Here is a 21,680-nt window from a genome sequence, read left to right as displayed (position 1 = left end):
AATGCGTGTGTGATATGGGCCTTAGGTGCCTCCACAACAAAATGGCCACCACTTCTGGCCTTATTATGATATGGGCCTTAGGTGCCTCCACAACAAAATGGCCACCACTTCTGGCCTTAGTAAAGGCCAATGACGTTATAGGCAAGTGCCCGCCATTGGGGGGCGGAATAGTCTTGCGAACAGTTTGAATATATCATCGATCCTTTCAAAAATTCTCGTCATTTTCGACTATTTTTTCAGTGCCAACTACTCGTTCTTTAGGTTGTCGAAGTAAATCTAGGAAACAAACCTCTCTCATTAAAATTGCTCCAGTCAATCGTGGTATTTTGATAGATTAGATTTTTACCTTAACTGTTAAGGTGTTGAGCTGTTTATTGCACCAATTAAACGACGTTAATTCCTCTGTTCAACAGTAAATAAAACGGATCGCTGTTACGAATGGTATTCTGGAGCCATTAAACCAGCTGTCGGATCGAACGCCTCCCTTTTTTTTTTTTTTTTTTTTTTTTTTTATAAAACAACGTTTTACTTTGCACCTCCACTTACTTCGGTTTACATGTAATTATATTTCACATTTTACGCATATTCGATTGTGAGGGAATATATCTTTTTCCTGAAAAAACGATATCGCATCTTCCTCACTCCTCGGTAAATTAAAAATTATTATCAACACTTTTTAACAATGTTTAAATAAATAAATAAATAAAGACTCTTACAATATCCTGTGGTTTGTCAAATTTGCAAAAATAACCTTTTTTTTTTACGTTATTTAGAGGTTTAATCGTCGTGCCCGTGAAAAATCAAGTTATTTAACAGAAATGAGTTGCCGCTGTTCGAAATAAAATATTTTTTTTATTTTCCACGCAATAATGTGTTGCCATTTGGAAAAGCGAAAGAGTTTTCTTTCGAATTTAATCAGTCTGTTATTGATTAACAAACTAGGCGATTTTAAAAGCAGTAAACTTTGTTCTTCCATCGCTATTACTCTTTATTACTAGCTGGACGCGTGAAATTACAGAATTACAAAATTAGTTGAATTTATTAAAAATCATTACATATACTTCCTTATAAAACTATTTAAGGTGGCTATTTATGTAAAAATTTTAATTGGTTTTATAAATATCACTGAAATCACTTTTATTACCTTATCAAGGACTTTTCAAACTTTAACACTCTAGCATAAAAGGAACTGTATCTACAAAATATGTTTCCATAATCATGTAGCAACAACAACATAGCATCAATTAGCTTACACTGAAAAATGTGTATTTCAACCAAAAATTTTGCAATTAATCAAAATTTTCTGTCACACAATTCAAAGTTCAATACTAAATAAGAGTCATTCCAATTAATTAATTAATTTGTTTAAACTTAAAAAAATGTTAGAAATGAATAACAGCAAAACTGTATAAAACCATACTTTATTCCAATGAATTCACATACAAAATTCTCCAGCTACAAACTAGAAAAGTATTCATAAACATTTTTACACTTACAGTCATACAAATATTTAATGCCATCAAAAAAGATTAAAATGTCAAATAAAACTTATGTATTTATTAGAGATTTAAAATATTAAATAACATTTTACATTCTATAAATTATTACCAACCTTAATAGAATGAGCAACATATACAGTTAAACAGAATGAAATGTACCCAATTTTAAGCCTAACTTAAGTAGCATAATTTTTAATCTAAAGAAAAATGTCATCAGTCATAAAAATGTACTATAGCTGCACAAAATAATTAATTACTTATAATTCAAACAAAGAAATTATGAAACTAGCATATTGTTCATTAAAGCAAGCATAAAGTAATTTATACGTAGTATAATTTAATGCAGATTATTTACAAATGCATATTTGTATTAAAAATGACACACGGAAATGTTCTGGCAGCATTAATACGGGCACAATTGTCAGCTTTTTTAACATAGTTGAGATTCTAATGAAACTTATAATATTAAATACTTTTTATGTAATAATAATATGCATGGCTTAAATTACATATAAATTCATAAAATGTTTACTAGTATTAAGTGAATCTTAAAGTGTGATAGATCACTAGAGGGCAAAAATCTGTGAATTATAGAAAAATAAAAATTGTCTGATTTATGATTTTTCTATACAACTAAATATAAATCCAATTAGAAGAATTAAGTAGAATTTTTCTGAGGGAGGAGGAAGGGGAGTAATAAAATTAATTCTAATTAGGAATACTTGATATTTCAACAACTTTTCTCACTAGGCCTAAAAGTCTTGCATAAAAAGAACAGTAAGTAATTTCAATTTTCATACAAACTTAATGCAGCATCTTATATTTGTTTTATACCCAGAAAAAGTTATAATATCATTGAAACATAAGATATTTATTAATAATAGACCAAAACCAAATGTTAATAAAACATAACCATTAATAAGTGATGCAACAGTAACATATTCATAAGCCTGTTTTCACTCAATGTCACATTTCTGTTTTATGTATATGCTACACGTGTAATGCAACCACATGCAAAACTGGTTAATTACATAAGGATGTTAGTTTGCATTAGTTAGAAATGTAATGCAAGCATACGAGCTTTAAATGAATGCATGGTATGTGTTTAGTATATAACAGTTATATGGCACAGACTCTTTTTTTCTAAAAAAATTTACGTTATAGTAGTATTTTGAAGACCACATTGTAACTTCAAAAGTCAGAGCTCTGCTTTCAAAAAGCAGATATTTATTACATGATGTATTATCACTTCAAATAATTTTACATATATTTTCATATGGATGCATGAGAACTATTATATAATTCTCACAAGTTGTAAGATGATTATACCTTTTAGAGCAGCATGATTTACAGTATTAAACACATTATCTCAGATATGAAAACAATAATCTAGCGATAAAAAATAAAACTGAATAGCGTTTCTGTTTGATTTTACAAATTTTGTAGGATACTAATCCATAGACTTCTTTTCACATAATATATATATATATATATTTGAATTTCATTCCTTGCAGCAATGGCGCAAGAGAATTTTTTAATTTAACTTTACTATTTTTTCTTTTGAAACAATATATATATATATCAGTCAAAAGATACTGATAATGGTACTTACGATGCCTTGCCTTTACATTAATATGCTATATAATTTACATTTCATTTTACATTTGCAAGCGGATCTTTAAATTATACTGAATATGCACACTTTGTCAAAAATATAATCTTACTAAGACTAACTGCAAAAATATAATCTTGTTACGACTTTAAGACTATTTTCAGTTTGATTAGCTGGTCCACAAGCTAGTCCACACTGTAAATGCTTCAATTAAAATATTTTGAAATAAAAGATTCTTAATTTATTTTTAAAAATTTACCATAATCAATTACTTCGATTTAAACTGAATACTGGAAATTTATTATTTTAGAGCAATAATTAAAACATCAATAAAATGTCACGAGATATCTTCTGTAAAAGTAAACTGACATCAAATATGGAATGGAGATTGTCAGGATATCATCACAGTGAATTTCCAGCAAGCAACCAGCTTTATAGCTTCTTTTTATCAGCCTTCATAAGAATCTCAGAAGTCGCTTTCCAGTAATAAAAAACTTGAGCAGCAAGTATACCATTGGATAAGGAAGCCATGATGAAGGTAAATATTATAACTGGATCACCTGTCTCTTGAATAGAAGTGAAGATTCTTGCCAAACCTCCCAGAAACAGCAAGAATACTGTAATAGCAGAGAGCTGACCAGTATGTCCATTTTGGTAGTTTTTGGCAGCTTGGATCATCTACAAAATACAGAAGAAATAATTAAATTAAAAAAACTATTCCGTTAAGGATTGTTAAAAATAATAGGAGATTTTTAGTCAAGGCATTAACAAAAAAAATTAATAACTCATGGAAAAACAAACTTATAAGATTTTACAATTTTGCTAACAAGTTAGTCTCTTTAAAATTTACTTTCCAATATCTCTTTCTCATTCCAGAAGCATCTGAATGGAGAAGGAAATCAAAAGGGATAAGAATAAGCGCGAGTATGGATGACTGATACAGCAGAAAGAGTAATGACCTTAATATTGACAGCGATCTCTCAATATTAGATGCCATACTTAGCTGTGTCTGTTTACCTACTGCAAAAGATTTAAAAATAATATGAGATTATTGACTCTTATTTAAAATAAAGTTACAGAAGTTATTAGAATTGGTGATATAGTTCAGCCGCCTCATCTGCGACCATGAATGCAAACACGCATGCGCCATTCGAACCAAATTATTCTCAAAACAGGGTGGAAGGATGAGGACTTTCTTTCCCTGGAGCATATAAATTCTCTTTTTCCAGAGAACAGAAGATGTTTACAAGGAAACTAACGCTCGATTTATTTCATATCGTGGAATGAGTAAAAAAAATAAAAATATTTAGAATCTCTTGTTGCTTGGAACTTTGAACTTCGGGATGTGCTAATGCTGAATCCATTTAGAATATGATCAGAAAAATTCAAGTTTTAGAAATTATATTATTTCAAATCAAGTAATTCTTAAAATTCACAAATTACAAAGTTTCATCTATGAAGCTTTAAAAAATATAGGAATATACAAAGGCTCACATACAATATTAAAAAAATGGTCAAATCAACAAGGGCATGGGAAAAAGGTATATTTTTGAGAAACTCAACATTAAAAAAATTAGCTATTGAACTTTTTATTGTTGTGTAAAAGATGATTTAATATTGCGTAATTAAATTCATTTATTGTTAGGTAAGGACTTTTTTTTTTTAGAATTCTAGGTTAGTACGTATATCTACAGGTGACAGGTAAAAGCAGGTCCGGACGCATAATGGCAAACTGCACATTCAGTTAATCAATGTTAAACGAATTTCGCATATTGCGCATGCCCAGAAGAGAATTTGGCGTAATTACGACTTTGGTACAATTTTAAAAGAAGATAAATGCGGTGTGTGGTTCTGTTATCTGGGCGTAAACAGTTCGCAGTTTAAATTACTGAATTAAAGTCAAGGAAATTATTATAAATAACTGATATTAAATATAATGTTTATGAACAAAATAAACCAAAATGAAATGAAACAGAAGCAAATGCATTAAGCATAAATAAATTTCGGTAGTATTGTAATTGTAAATAGTCGATAAGACCTACATGATGAACAGGCTTGTGTAACGGTTACTTATGCTTAGTCTCCAGCATTTCCTTGCCACACCAACGGTACACCACTGAGCATGCGCAGTAAACGAAATTCGTTAACACTGATCAACTCAATGTGCGGTTTGCCATTACGCGGTCCGGACACCCGGACGGCTTACATAGACTAATTGGGTATCGTCCGGATCCCGAAACTATCTGAAGCTACACTCCGAAAACAATACAAGGGCAAACTACATGGCCACACAAGGGCAAACTACATGGCCACACAAGGGCAAACTACATGGCCACACAAGGGCAAACTACATGGCAACACAAGGGCAAACTAGATGGCCTCACAAGGGCAAACTACATGGCCACACAAGGGCAAACTACATGGCCACACAAGAGCAAACTACATGGCCATACAAGGGCAAAATATAGATTTTTCTGCATGCGAATTAAACATTTTCCTGGCTACATCGCATGTTAACACATCGCTACACATACTCGCTACACTACACATTTCATAATATGCACTGCGTTGATCATTGCACTGTACTTAACCCCTTCGAGCCGGGTAGCGAAAACGCGCGCTTATCGCTGAGGCCGGCAGTGTCTTACGCGAGCGTCTCTCCAGGGCCGGGGGCTTTTTTGCTACTAAGCCTAAATCCATGAAATTTCCGAAGTATCAACGAATTATTTAATAATGCTCTATAGAGTATTTAAACGGCTTATGCTTTATAAATATTTTTATATATATACTTTAATTACCTTATTTCTTGTTTAAATGCATATTTTACACATTTTATTTTAATTACTCACCATTTTATGAATTTTAACATTATACATCTGAAAACTAAATATATTATTTAAAATTCTCTTTTCGTATGAAAAATTTGAAAACAGGGATCTACACACTGTCCTACGTTACATTCCTTGCACTCATAATAACTCATTTGCCGTTTTGGAGGATTTTTCCGGGAATGTGAACAAACGAAGCATCGTCATCTCATTTTCTTATCAGTCTCTTCTGAACAAAGTTTTGGAAAATGTCTTTCAGTTAATCTTTCAGAATCAATATCAGAATATCAGAATTTCAGAATCAATATCTGAAATATTTTGCATCATTTCTGCTATTTCATGCTCTGTTAAACATTTTCGACGCTTCGACATTGCAACGGTAAAAACAAAGAATTCACGTCTAACAAGATCTAATTATTTTCTAAAAACTGAACTGCAAACCGAAATACCCAACGCTTTAGAGCAAATAAAACTTCTCTACTTATAGTAAACACGTGCGAATAAAGTGCGATTTAAAGAGACGTCATAAATCACGCCATTCGGAAACATTTATTTCCCCGTTTGTTTATATAATCAAAAACACGTGTATGTGAGTCATGCTTCTCTCATTTCGAGTAGAAGGTCTAATGTAACTGAAACCATATGGACACACAGTGCCATCTTGTGGCAGAAATTATAGTTTGAAAAACGTTCCAAAGTACTGGCACAAATACGTGACAGTCGGTAGAGAATGGAACAATCCTCTGGCACGCCTGCGTGTCAGCCGGTAGGTAAGTGCGTTCGTTGCTGGCACGTATACGTGACAGTCGGCGCGAAGGGGTTAAGGCACATTTACAACTCAATGCCACACTTAATACACTATATATTCTTTGCAACACATTACGCTGAACATTATTCTTGACAATTCAACAAAGATTCTGAACAATGTAATTGATTAAATAAGACATAACTTGGTTATACAGTACATAACTTAGTTATATAAGACAGGCTTAAATAACGTATATCTACAAGCTAATTCAAAAATATATATAGGGAAAAAAAAAAAAAAAGCAGGTAGAAGGGACCAAAAGAAATAAATTTAATTACGGAATATGATGTGGAAATGGCGCATTGAGGTGGCAGAGGGGGTTGTTGAGTGGTAGCTAAGAGCATTCTGTTTGAGCAAATCGTCATTTCTCGAGCGAATTCTCAGTGATATGCATCGCTACACGTAAGCGGAGCTTGCCAATTCGCATTTTATCTAAAGGACCGCGGCTAAAGCAGAGTAGCTGTTCAGAGGAGATAAAATGAACAATTTGCGAGAACCTCCTTTGGGAAGCCGCTGCGTTTCCCTGCACAGTTCTATGGATAAAATGCATACCGTCGAGCTACGTATTTGTGTAACGACGTACACCGCTCGAAATTCACGCAGGGAATAATGATTTACGCCAGCAGGACGTTTTAACCTACATCCGTCAAACACGTCACATCCACACATTCATTCAGTTATAAAATTTACTAATTTCGGTTGTTTTACCTGCCTTTACATCTTTGCCAGACATTTTTGAATCACCCTGTATATATTAAAATGTCTCGTACATATCGACCCACCAGTGGCCGAGTGATTAATGCCCCTGAATGCTGGTAGCTCGACCAGGATTCGAACCCAAGCAAACGAATTCAGTGCATTGTTGGTTTCCATGTTTTCCCCCCATGTGTAACGTCAATAGGAGCCAGTTTTCTTTAAAAGGTCCTTCATGAAGGTATCCGTCTCCTGAGGCAGATAGCCCTCGTGCGTTTTGCCATATTCAGATAACCTAACCTAACCTAACAAAACATACATACGCTTCTTTGTTTCATAACTGTTACTGAATATTGACAAGGTAATTATTTACTAGGTCACATTGTCTTATACAAAATCAGAATTGTTCTATAATATAAAGACTGCAATACTGTGATCTGCTATCTAATCAACTAGTTAAAAATCCATATTTAATTATAGAAACATTAATTAAAATATTTATAGCGCACAAAGACCTGAAAGACGGACTATCCTAAACAGACACGTTCCAAAAAATAATAACATAAATTTTAATTAAATCTAAGCAGAAATAGGATGGCCGAAAAAAAGGATTAAAGAAATAAAACGAGCCCATTGGCATCGAAAAATGCTGTCCAAAATTAAGAGCTTACAATGCATCGCCGAAGAAGACAAGCAAAGGACAAAACTAGAATGCCGCAGGAATGAAGATCTTATCAGCGTTGACAAGAGTTATACATAAAAATATCGCAGACGCCATTTCCAGAAAAACCAGTAACTTCAGCAACCAAAGCTTCATCCCATAAGACTCACTCTATGACAGCAAAAACCCCAAGAGAAACTACCAACAACAAAAAATTTCAGACAAGATCCTTTTAGCAATGGGTGGAAAAGAGAAGTCGGGACAATCAACTGTCTTCTTCTTAAAAAAAAAAGGGTCTAACTACCGTCCGTTTTATTTGTTTGTTACTCTAAGTAATTACACAGCATTTCGACTGCATCCGTGGCAACAGCAGCAACCGCCACAACCTAGAAGAGCACACTTGCGTCCGATACTTTCTACTGCACATAAATCATCCCTTCTAGAAAGTTCCGTGACCTAAACAGGAGGGAGTTCAGACTTCTATCTTTTACCAAGATCCGGCACCGCCTACCGACTTTAAGACGGGCAAAATAGCAATACTACCTGGTCTACCCTTTTTTTTTTTTTTTTTCATGGAAAGGGTTGAGTTGGACATCTTACAACGAGAAATGAGGTAATCGTATTTCTCATGTTCAATTTTCTTCAATGAGAAAAAAACAAATGGGTGAAATTTGCTACAAAAAAAGTGTTTTTTAATATATATCCCTCGCTACACAAAGTTACAACTCTGCACGGTGAATATTTTACTTTTTAATCACTGAAAGCCGAGTTTATGGCACTGCTTTTTCGATGGGGAGTGTCTCAGACAGATTTTAAATAATTAAGAAGTTCTCGCGCGGTACATGGACAAAACGTTAGGAAAAATAGTAACTGTAATGCTTGAGGGTTTCTAAATAAGAATATTGAAAACAATGATTAAAAAAAATATATCTTGGAGTTCGAGTAAATTATGCGGGTGTTTACGTACATAAACTCGCAAAATTTTTTTAATTTGTCCCAAATAGAGCAATTTTCAAAGTCGAATCGTTAAGATTTCAATTTTTCGTTTGAGAAATTACCAGGTTCATTGGACACGCAGCAGAGAAATACAAGCTATGGTCTCGTGACTCTCATTTTCTCGTGACTCACTCATCATCATTCAAGCAGATGAAACGCTTTAGAGGATTTGAAGAACGAAAGCTTAAAAGGAATTTAACATTTTGCACCTTCATGTGATTTTTTTAGGTTTATTGAAGGTCAGATGCAAAGAACCCTTGTAAGAAATAAATGAAAAGTTCCACAGTTTTTGAAAAGGAGAGAAGAAGGTTCAAACACTTTACTAAAGATAACACTTGCACCACAATTAATGCATTTTAAAGAAAATATTGTTACGAATTTTGTACTTAGATAGGTCATTTTAGTAGACTTGTATTTTTTCCCTGTGTAATGTAGCGTGAGACAAATTTTATGAGAAAGCTGTGCCGGAAAAGTAAGAATACAGAGGCGCGTGCAATTAACTTTGAGTAAGTAAGTATCTCGGTAATTTGTATTGAAATTGAATAAATTAATAATTGACTACTCTGTTAGCTGTAACTGTAATTGCACCCTCATATTGCTTTCCTGTAATTAGAAGCAGAAAGTACTAGAAATACCTCGCGGCCGGTTGAAAACTATTTAAGGCCAAATAGAGAGCATCTGCTCTCAGTTGTTTAGTTAGCTGCTGTTGTTATTGTTGCGAGTTCAGCATGAGATCGGATTAGCTTTCTCTTTAGATGCATTTTGCACTGCGTTGTGTTTAACGTTCTCAGTATTTTGAAGTGTAGCTGCTGATTACACTGTGTGATACTGTGAACACTTGTACGAATATCTCTGTGAAAAATTTCAGAGTTATGAAATATTTCTTTTGATAAAAATATTAATTTTTATTAACCTATTATCGGACTTGTGCATTCAATCTCTTAAGAACCCGTACCCACGTAACAATATTAATGCGAAATCTGTTGTATAATATTATCCTCTCCCCACATACATAAACGAATCTGAAAACTTCAGATTATAATCTCTTATCTCAAAGAGTTTACAGTTAAAAGTTTAAAAAAGTTTATATATATACATATTGTTACGAATTTTGTATATATGTAAATAATTCTTGTGAAATTACATGTAAATTTTATTACCTTTTGTATAATATAACATGAATTATTAGTATAATATAATACAAAAGGTCTCAGGACAAGTTTCATCACCGGGAAAATAAGATTATAGGAGTAAGTCCATTTAACATTGAGATAAATAATTAAGTACCAAACTGGCAACGGTTTTGGTTACTAATTCTTAGCGACATTTTGGTCTAATCCCTATGTAACTGCAACTGGTCTGATCTGTATGTAACTGTATCCGGCCGTATATAACTGTGTATGCCTTCCAGCAATTTCGAGAAATCGAAAGTACTGAAACTTTCTCGGCGGGAGGGGAAAACTATATAAGACCGTTGTGTGCATCAGTTTTCAATTCAGCTCAAAGCATATTGAGAGATCACTGCGCAAGCTTACGCATTTGAAGTATTTTTCATTGGCTTGCGTTCAACGTTCTTTGCAGTTTAAAGTGGTTACTACTGATTGTGCTCTATTACACTCAGAAAAGCTGTACTTTTGTCTGAAAAGTTCTAGAACTATAAAGTTTTTTTTTTTTTTTTTTTTTTAAGAAATTCATCAAGTTTTCATCGGTTCTGAGTGCATTCAAGCCATTACGAACACGTACACACGTAATAATACATACATTAAAAATTAAAAACAAAAATTAAATGATTAAAAAAAATTGAAACCTGATTTTGATATGTAGATTTCTACGACTACTAAAAAGTATTCAAAAGGTTATTAGGCATTTATTTCATCAGCTCACTTATACACGAAAGTATAAATGCACAAAATGTCTGTGCATAGTGACAATATGCACCTCTGTCGAAAATTTGCTTAACGAGAAGAACTTCCCGTTTTGTCCAGAGACTAATTGTCAGTTAGAACGTTGAGGAAAGGTGTTGCGGAAATCCCCTGGTGCGGTTTCCGGACATAAGGGACTCAGTAATTACCCCATTCCAGGTATTTCCGACAAGACATTTAACAAATCGAAAGATATGGGGTTTTGTGTGAGCTTTTTATGCAATGAAAGACTTCGAAGAAGACGCAACCAGCGTCGTGGCTGCATCCAGCGACCATCACCCAACACGGGTGATCAGACGTTACAGCACTTTCATAAATCGAACTCAAGGTTTAATTGTTCTGACGTTTCAGCTACTGTGGACCAAAATGAATCTAGTTTGAAAATTTAAGAGAAAGAGTTCAATATATTGTTGCATGCTCTATTTCTTTGTGTCTATCCCTGGACAGTCCCTGGAGAGTCTTTATTTGTGTCTATCCCTGGACAGGGTTCGTTATGAAATGAATGCACAAGTCCGATAAAAAAAATGAACAAAAATTTATTATTATCAACAAAAATGCTTAAATTTTCTCAAATTATCACGCAGTATTACAATATCTCACAGTAGTTTTCTTTTAACTACTCAAATGTCCAATAGAACGTAATTCAAAACAGCTAAAGAACGCTAATCCGCGAATTCGCTACAATCAACAACAGTAGTTTTCTAAACAACAACAATCTAAGCAACTACTACAAACTGAGATGTTTTCCTCCTTTTATAAGATTTTAAAATCATGCGCTAGAATTTTCCAGTACTTTCTCGAAATCAAAAAGAGATATTTATTTATTTAATGCACGCGCTCTTGTATTTTCAATTTTCCGGCTTAGCTTTCTTTTAATATTCGTCACGCGCTGCACTGCGCGAGAAATAAAACCATTTAATTTATAATTGAACTAACATTAGCTTTTTAAATACCAAATTCGTAACACTGCCCCCTTCCCAAGGACTGCACGTCCCGGGCAGTACAATCCATGGATAGGAAGCTAAACTTACAACTGTGGCATAAATGCATTAATAAGCATTACATTACAATAATAAACAACATGAACAATAAATGCAATACATAAAACAAATCAAATGCTATCAAATACAAATCAAATACACATTTAAAAACAAAATGGACCATGGTCTTATACTATTTACAATTATTTACATTATGTACTATGGCCATAGTAATGAGCTAACCTGTCGTAATGAACGACTTTAGGTTTAGAGTTCGAAGACTTACGAATCCGAACCACGACGTCATTCAGCCTGTTTAGGACTGTGTACGGCCCATCCCAAGGTGACTGTAATTTCGGACAAAGTCCTTTCCGTCGAGTCGGATTCCACAACCACACCTTGTCTCCTTCGTGGAACTGATGTTCACTAGCTCTTGTGTCGTATCGGGTCTTCATCTTCTCCGTCGCCAAGTTGACTCGCTCTCGTGCAAAATTGTGCATCACTTCAAACCGGGCCTGGAGATCTTGAATATATTCCTCAGACGATGAAGGAGCATCCGTAGGGCGGCCAAACAATAGATCACAAGGCAGACGAAGGTCACGACCGAAGAGCATCTGTGATGGAGAATAGCCGGTAGTCTCGTGGACAGCACTGCGGTAAGCCAGTAAAAAGAGTGGTAATTTCTTGTCCCAGTCCTGTTGGTTTCTGGAAACCACTAATGAGAGGTTATTAAGGATGGTTCGATTGAACCTCTCTACCATGCCGTCCGACTGGGGATGCAATGGCGTCGTTTGGGTTTTGTCAATGCCAAGTAGTTTGCATAGTTCTTTGATTACTGCCGAGGCAAAATTCCTTCCCTGATCGGAATGTAACTGAAGAGGCACTCCGAACCTGGAAATCCAGTGCTGTATCATTACCTCAGCTACTGTGACTGCCTCTTGATCAGGAATAGGATAAGCTTCAGGCCACTTGGTGAAGTAATCAATGACAACGAGTATGTATTTGTTGCCATCAGCAGTTCGTGGCAGAGGTCCCAGGATGTCAAAGGCGATACGTTCAAAAGGCGCACCTACGTTGTAACGTTGCAGTCTGCCTCGGCTGCGTTTCCTCGGTCCTTTCCGACCTGCACAGGCATCGCAAGATCGGCACCACTTTTGCACGTCATTCTTTGCATTATTACAGTAAAAGCGCTCACGAACTCTCTGTAAGGTCTTCATAATTCCAAAGTGACCTCCTGTAGGGCTGTTATGTAGTTCTTTGAGGACATCAGGAATCCGGGATCTTGGAAGTATCAGTTGCCATCGGAACGTCTTCCCATCATCCGACTCGAATTTCCGGTATAAGACGCCGTTTCGAATGTGAAGTGAATCCCAGAGTGCCCAGGATTGTTTTGTTGTAGGACTACAGATAGAAATGTCCTGCCATGTAGGTTTTCTGTTTGATGACTCTATTAAATCAAGTATGGGTTTAATGTCGCGGTCTTCCAGCTGGTCTTTCCTGACTTCATCATCACTCCACGGGTCTCGATCAGCCGATGTTGATGTTGTAATTTGTCTTGCGACCGGAGTCAGCAGCTCGTATTTCGCTTCCACCCTGGAACAATATCGGCAGCTTTCTTGGCAAGGTCTTCTAGACAGGGCGTCGGCGTTTCCATGTGATGATCCGTTACGATAACGGATAGTGATGTCATATTCTTGGAGTCTCTGTATCCACCTGGCTTTTTGACCCTCAGGATTTTTGAAATTTAAAAGCCAGGCCAACGTGGCATGGTCCGTGCGAAGGAGGAATTTTCTCCCGTATAGATAATGATGGAAATGTTCTACAGCTTTGACTATGGCGAGCAACTCTTTCCTTGTGACACAGTAATTCCTCTCCGGTTTAGACAGGCACTTGCTCCAGTAAGCTACTACACGTTCTTGGCCGTCTATTTCTTGGGACAAATCAGCACCGACACTTTCATTGCTCGCGTCGGTATCGAGAATAAATGGTCGGTCGTGCTGAGGATACGGCAGGATTGGAGCAGATTTTAAAGCCTCCTTTAAGTTGTTAAATGCATCCTCGCATTCTTTTGTCCACAAGAACTTTTGGTTGCTCTCTGTCAGCTTGTGAAGGGGTCTTGCGATGGAAGAAAAGTCCTTCACGAATCTCCTATAGTAGGTGCAAGGAATATAGTAGGAAGCTTCTCAGCTGATGGACATTTTCGGGACGTTTCCAGGATTTAACCGCTGATACTTTTTCAGGATCCGTGCGCACACCTTCTGCAGAGATGACATGTCCCAGGTAAGTCACTTCCTTTCGGAACAATTTGCATTTAGCGAGACTCAGCTTCAGATTGGCTTCTTTCAGTTTCTTAAGCACCTTCCTAAGTAAGATTTTCTAAATGTTCTTCAAAACTCTTTCCGACGATGATGATGTCGTCCAGGTATATCAGGCAGGCTTCGTAGGAAAGGCCTTTCAAAACAGTCTCCATAAGACGTTCGAATGTTGCCGGCGCATTACACAGTCCAAACGGCATCACCTTGAATTGCCAAAGCCCTTGTCCCGTAGTAAATGCCGTCTTTTCTCGGTCTTCAGGCTGTATTTCTACCTGCCAATACCCACTCTTTAAATCAAGTGTTGAGAACCACTTGCTTCCAGAAAGAGTGTCTAGAATGTCGTCAATTCTAGGAAGAGGGGAACTGTCTTTCTTTGTAACCTCATATAACCGGCGATAGTCGACGCAAAATCTTGTTTAGCCGTCTTTCTTTCTGACTAGGACGATGGGAGATGCCCATGGACTTACTGAAGGCTCGATGACATCGCCTTCTTCCATATCTTTTAACAGTGTTCGCACCTCTTCCTGTTTAGCAAACGGTAGACGTCTTGGATGTTGCTTGATCGGGGGATGATCGCCAGTATCTATTCTATGTTGTGTCAAACTAGTTCGACCCACGTCAGAAGACGAGCGGGAGAAAACAACTTGAAGATCTTTAATGACGCGATCGGCAGCATTTTTCTCTTTATCGTTTAATTGTGCATTCTGCAATAACTCCGATGTAATGCTCTCTGAGGACACGGATTCTGGGATGTTACTCTTTCTTTCAACGCTGGTTACTGGAGTACATGTTGCAACCACTTCACCTTTCTTAATAACTCTCGACTTTTCAGTTACATTGGCGACTCTCACCGGGATAACCGTTCTGGATAGGTCGACGAGTGTTGAGGCTACTAGTACTCCTTTTGGGATATTACAGTTATTGGGATATTCTATGATGCCGTAGCGGAAATTTCTATTTTCGGCTATGGATCCAGGAAGTAAAAACTCGGTTCTTGCGGATATCGTGATATCATCTTGAGCTATAGATTCAATTTTGTGGATAGATTTCACTCCATCATTAATTCCGAATAGGGCTATGTCCTCAGATGTAGAACGCAATTCGTTACTTTTAAAGTCCAAGGAAAAATTGTATTTCCTTAGAAAGTCCAATCCGAGTATGCAATAATCAGTGATCTCTGCTACATATGCCGTGTGATGGTAAGCGGCACTTCCAAACGTGATGTTAACGTTTATTTTTCCATCGATGTCGATCTTCTCACCGGACACAGTCTGGAGTGTAAAGCAGCGCGGCGTCCAGAAAAGTTTGTTTCCTAGTTGTTGAGCCAAATCTTTTCGGATGATGGTAACGTTGGTTCCTGTATCTATCGTCATATTGCAGGGAACTCCATTAACATGTCCTATTATGAAAAGTCCATTACTGCCGCCTCTCACTGCAGAAATCTGAAGCGCTTTAAACTGGGTCTTTTCATTATCTGGCAACATCCGCCCCGCGAGATGGCCACTAATTAGTTTCCCTGCTGCTTGCTAGGAGCGGTCTTAACATCAGTACCCTGGGGTGTTTTGCAGTTTCGTCGTATGTGTCCTTCAGTACCGCAGTTCCAGCATTTAACGGTCGGTTTCTTCTCACCAATTTTCCGTCTCAAGGCGTTCAGTTGTCTAGTTAAATCGTCAAGTCGAGCGGTGACTTGATCCCCTGGCTCCTGGACTTGAGCAGCTCTGACTGGGTGGCGGTCTCGACGAGTGGCTTGCTGGGCTGCCTCAAATTTCATGGCGTACACTAGAGCACTTTTTAAATCTTTTACATCCGCCATTCGTAGAGCTTTCTGTATTTCAGTATCTCGGATGCCGTCGATAAAGTATTGCAAGGACAGGATTTCCCTTGTTTCTGTCGGGCATTCCGAAAAGGCGAGATGGGACAGCCTTTCAACATCCGCGGCGAGCTCCTGAAGTGTTTCGGTAGGCTTCTGTTGACGAGATTTTAATTGGAGCCTGCTGTAGTCTTTTAAACACTTCTCCCCAAAGCGCAACTCCAAGGCGCCGGACAGAGCTTCGAAATCTAACCTTTTGTTTTCGGGAAGAGTCTGAAGGATATCCGCTGCGTCGGCTCTTAGAGAAGCGGCGAGATGACAGGCCTTAGCTTGGGAATCCCATCCATTCGCATCCGAAACGATAGAAAATTGTGTTTTATACACTTGCCAGGAGGTCTTCCCATCATATGTGGATATCTTCAGAGGTGGACGAGCAGGCATTGGTAAGAATTTAAAATCATCACTCCTGCTCCCTGCCGACGCTACGAATTTCTTTAAAGTATCCATTTCTTTGGCAACTGCAGAAATTCTCTCATCAATTTGTTGTTCGATTTGGTGTTGGACGGCACAAACTCTTCCTTCAATTCGTTCCTCCACAGCAGAAACTCTTCCTTCTATATGTTCTTTTACAGAAGAAACTCTTTCTTCTATTTCTTCTTTCACCGAAGAAACTCTTTCTTCAATATGATCTTTTACGGAAGAAACTTTTTCTTCAATATGTCCAACTTTATTTTCAACTGCGTCAATTCTGCCTTCCATAGTTTCAAATTGATTTTCTATTATGCAAGTAATTTCTCTTTTCATTTCTTCTTGACCAGCTTGAACGGCTTTCATTTCGTTCTTAACGGATTCCTGGCCCAATTTCATTTCTTCCTTAACGGATATTTGACCAGCATCCATTTTCTCTTTAATTTCTTCTTTAAAAGATGTTTGGCCAGCTTCCGTCTTTTCTTGTACAGCTTTTATATCTTCCTTAACGGAGTTGACGGCTCCTTCCATCTTTTCTTGGAAAGCAGCAAATGCAGTCATCATTTGCCTGAATTGTTCTTCCATCGCTCTTGTTATTGGCATTCAAATCCCACTTCTGACACCAAAAATTGTTGCGTGCGTACGGGTTCGTTATGAAATGAATGCACAAGTCCGATAAAAAAAATCAACAAAAATTTATTATTATCACAACAAAAATGCTTAAATTTTCTCAAATTATCACGCAGTATTACAATATCTCACAGTAGTTTTCTTTTAACTACTCAAATGTCCAATAGAACGCAATTCAAAACAGCTAAAGAACGCTAATCCGCGAATTCGCTACAATCAACAACAGTAGTTTTCTAAACAACAACAAACTAAGCACTTACTACAAACTGAGATGTTTTCCTCCTTTTATAAGATTTTAAAATCACGCGCTAGAATTTTCCAGTACTTTCTCGAAATCAAAAAGAGATATTTATTTATTTAATGCACGCGCTCTTTTATTTTCAATTTTCCGGCTTAGCTTTCTTTTAATATTCGTCACGCGCTGCACTGCGCGAGAAATAAAACCATTTAATTTATAATTGAACTAACATTAGCTTTTTAAATACCAAATTCGTAACAATATGATAACAGACAGCAAACAATATCATAATAGATGTACACTGCGCAGAAAAAAAAAAAAAAAAAAGGGACAGTTCTATATTTCCCATTCTACAGGACCAATTGACAAAATTCAAACTGCGTTTTTATGTTTCGAAAGCGCGACTTGAGATATGTATTAGATTTATATATAGCATTGTTATAACATAGGTATTTTGACACAAAATTGGTCTTTTTCTGAAATGACATCCAGTTTTTTTGCCATATTTCGTTTCTACGACTCTTTTGTACAATTTGGTGCGAAATTTACGGAGAAATTACAAAATTATCTTGGCGCAATTTTTTCTTTGCGCCTAGAATATTTCACTTTGTGAACTTCTTAATTTATAGCAACTTATTTCCCTTTGCCTTTTTTTTTCTGTGCACAAGAGGGATAAAAGGTCCATCCTTCATCCTTTCACATAATTTTAATAAAGCGCGTAAAGCACATTTGGCGTTATTATTCGCTTAGAACAAGTATGCCAAATTTCAAAACGCTTTAATATATAATTTCACAAAAAATTTTGAATAAAAAAACTAATTTTTTGCAGGTTTGACTAGAAATACATCTACTTTAAGACGATGTTAAAAATTTTACAGGTTACACACAAATTTTATTAAAAAATTTATAAATAATATTTTTAAATAAATCATAAAAAATGTACGAATTATATATGGATTAAGCCTAAATTTCGATTTCTAGAAAAAGGAATCAAGTAATTTTAATAAAAAAAAAGAGATATTAATAAATATATAAATCAAATTCAATTAACATGGAGGAGCTAAAATTTTGAAAGCTAATTTTTTAAAAACTACTCACGCGATTTCTACAAAACTTGGGCAGTTTGGCATAAATCTGAGTTGAAGAATCGAAATATGGAAAAGAATTGGCATTTCATTTCAGAAGAAGTCAGATTTTGTGTCAAAATACCTATATTTAAACAATGCTATATATAAATCTAATACATACCCCCAGTCGTGTTTTCGTGACATGAAAAACGCAATTTGAGTTTCGTCAATCGGCCAATAGAACGAGAGATATACAACTGCCCCCTTTTTTTCGTAGTGCATAACATAATAATAATACAACAGCGAACAGTATTATAGCAGATAAAAACAGTAGAAATGTTTCAAAAGATGAAAAAGAAACGATATAATTACATTTAGTACCTAGCAGTAAGTACACCAAGTACTTTTCCGAGTACGAAAGTATATTCTCCCGTGGAGCTAACTGAATATCAAAACTGACCACTTACTTTTTATCAAACATATAATGCAAGTATCGTTTGCCTAAGAAACAAAGGATTAGCATGGGAACCTTCTTAAGCGAATTTGATTTCTATTATACACGCAAGGAGAACTAAAAAAAAAAAAAAAAAAACGCATTTCACCATTTTTATTTCATTGAAAATTAAATTCATGATGATCGTGATAAAATTATTAATATTCACTGAAAAAATATCTTTATTCAAAATTTATTTAATTTATAAATTTATCAAATTATTCAAAATTTATTATCTTTATTCAAAATTCATGTCAAACTGTATACAATTTGCCAAAACATTAGCTATTATTATTACTTTATTAGCTCCACGAGTGTTATTATTCTCAAAACTCACTTTTTGTCCGAATCGCTTTTCGAATTGCTGCCACTAAATGTTATCGCCATATATTATTATTTTTTTTTTAAATTAAATATTGAAGAATCTCTATTTTTCTGCCTGTATCTGTCTGTATTTTTACTTTCTTGTACGAAGTAAAAAGGAAGTATTGTAATCCCGAAAAGTTTCAGGCAGCATATTTCAACGAAAATATCCATTTTGACCGCTATCGAATGCAATTTAACGATGTTTTTGCGTGATATCTGTACGTAAGGACAGAATAAAATACTCTTTTCCTTCAAAAAAAATTATAAACCTGCTTTAAAATTAATTCTGAAGAGAATTTTTCGTGGCGTCTGTACGAACGTATGTACGTTCGTGAGTACGTATCTCGCATAACTCAAAAACGAGTAGCCTCAGAACGTTGAAATTTTGTATATAGGACTGCTATAACATGTACATGTGCACCTCGTATTTTGGTTGCAATCGACTGCACCAAACGTATATAAATATATTTATATATATATCCACTCTGTTACCCGGCTCAGTGATCTCAGTTTCTTTACTCTTACATGTTGGTAAATTTTTTGCTTTAAAAATGATTGAATTATGTTGTTTTTATCTTCCGGTTAAGGATTTTATGCCTTTAGTAAATCTGTGTGCAATATTTTTAGAATTATCACCAATTTTAAAGTTGTTTAATTGCCGCTAAGCCTTTTTTAATGGCGGCCATTGATGTTTACATTTGAAATAGGAGACTAGTGGATTTGTTGCCAATCTAGAAAAACTTAGCTTCGCAACAACAAAGATAACGCCTTCATTTATTATTTAAATCATGCTTAATCCTTTCTGGATTTTTTCGAGGAATTAAGCGTTTAAGATTTACTTCGTAATTTTTAATATAGATATTTTGAGTATTTATGTATTTTTGCCTTCTCGCGAAGTGAGAACTGAATTAATTAAATGAGAAATACACAATCGTCTGTGAAAAACTGTTTCTTTTCTTGTTTTTTTTGCTTAATTTCTTTTATACATCATTCTAGCTTTATTACAGTATTTGAATAGAACATGTGGCAACGATTAGATAATTCTATTCTTTAAATGATATAAATTTTGTGCATTATGAGTTATAATATGAACGAAATATAATACTGAAGTGGAGTCATCACTTTTGCGCAACACAAAAAGTGAGAATTTTAGCCGATTTTCGAGTTTTAATAAGTCAAATTGTTTTTGTCATACATATATGAAATTTTCAGTGTGTCATCTTTATACATAGATGATTATCTTTCTTTATTTTTTTTACTTAATAGTGTATAAGAATTTGTTTTATAAAGAAGAAACTAACAGTACTTTTCGAAAATTTAAAATTTGTACTGAAGCACTGCGCGCAAACTGAGAGTAATACAAATTTAGTTACAGTAATAATTTTTAAGTGAATCTAGCGCCAGAGTGTCGCTATGGTAAACAAATACTAGAGTGAATTTTAAAGAATGCATTTATTCTATTGTGGTTTATGCGCTGTCGGCGAAGTAGATTTAATTCAATCCAATAAGTTTAAATGAAATGCAAGAAAAATGCGTATAATTTAATATTTGGTACAAGGAAATCGTGGTGTACACATCAGATTTTTCATATATGTAGTCCTCCACCCGAACATGTGCATTTTGAAGCCCGTATTTTGTATTTCAATTTTTTTTCATTTATTTCATATTTTCTACGAATTTAATGAATTTTTGATTAACAAACTCAGCGATTTTAAAGCAAGAAGTGACAACACAGTTCGAAATGAATCATTTTTATCTGCACTGCACCAGACTATTTCCACTCGGCAAAATGTAAAATATTTATCTTTCAGTTTTAATCAACAAATGCAGCTATTCGTAAGCAATGTGTTGCCTCTGGCGAAAATAAAAGATTTTTATTTTCCAAGCCTCAGAGAGTTGCCATTCAATTAATTAAGCCTCAGATACTTAACTTTCAGATTTAATGTGGAAGGTCACCGAGTAACAAACTAAGCGATTTAAAAGCAATAAATACAGTTCTTAATATTTTTTCTACTTTTCAATATGTTTGATTTAAATAAATAAAATGAGATATCAAACAGAAATATTATTTTTCATGATATTATACTAGTTGGACTCAAAATCGTTAAATACTTTTTTTATGATTACTGTTTTGGTGGCTGGTTGTGCGAGCAGCTCGTTTTCAAAGAAATAATGTAACTAGCACAAAGAAATCTATGGGCAACTCCTAACGCTTTATCGAGAATACTAAAGATATGCTGTTTTAAAATATTTTTTATTTGGTGCTGAATTTTACGCAACGTAAGTACGAAGAA

General features: G+C 35.2%; 1 protein-coding gene across 1 annotated transcript in view; it reads right to left on the bottom strand.

Moving 5' to 3' along the window:
- Nucleotides 1–1,403: 1,403 nt before the first annotated feature.
- LOC118194412 (mannose-P-dolichol utilization defect 1 protein) overlaps nt 1,404–21,680 on the bottom strand; it is a 116,622-nt gene continuing 96,345 nt past the window's right edge. Inside the window, exon 5 of the mRNA XM_035365573.2 lies at nt 1,404–3,789. Within this exon, the coding sequence (XP_035221464.2) occupies nt 3,544–3,789 (246 nt within the window). The 3' untranslated portion in view covers nt 1,404–3,543. The remainder of the gene's footprint in view (nt 3,790–21,680) is intronic.

This window comes from Stegodyphus dumicola, chromosome 10 (genome assembly GCF_044657685.1).
Source record: "Stegodyphus dumicola isolate Sdum_Otavi_A_Nest chromosome 10, ASM4465768v1".
Lineage (NCBI taxonomy): Eukaryota > Metazoa > Arthropoda > Arachnida > Araneae > Eresidae > Stegodyphus > Stegodyphus dumicola.
Note: the sequence above shows the minus strand (reverse complement) of the source record. Positions and strands in the feature narration are given on the sequence as shown.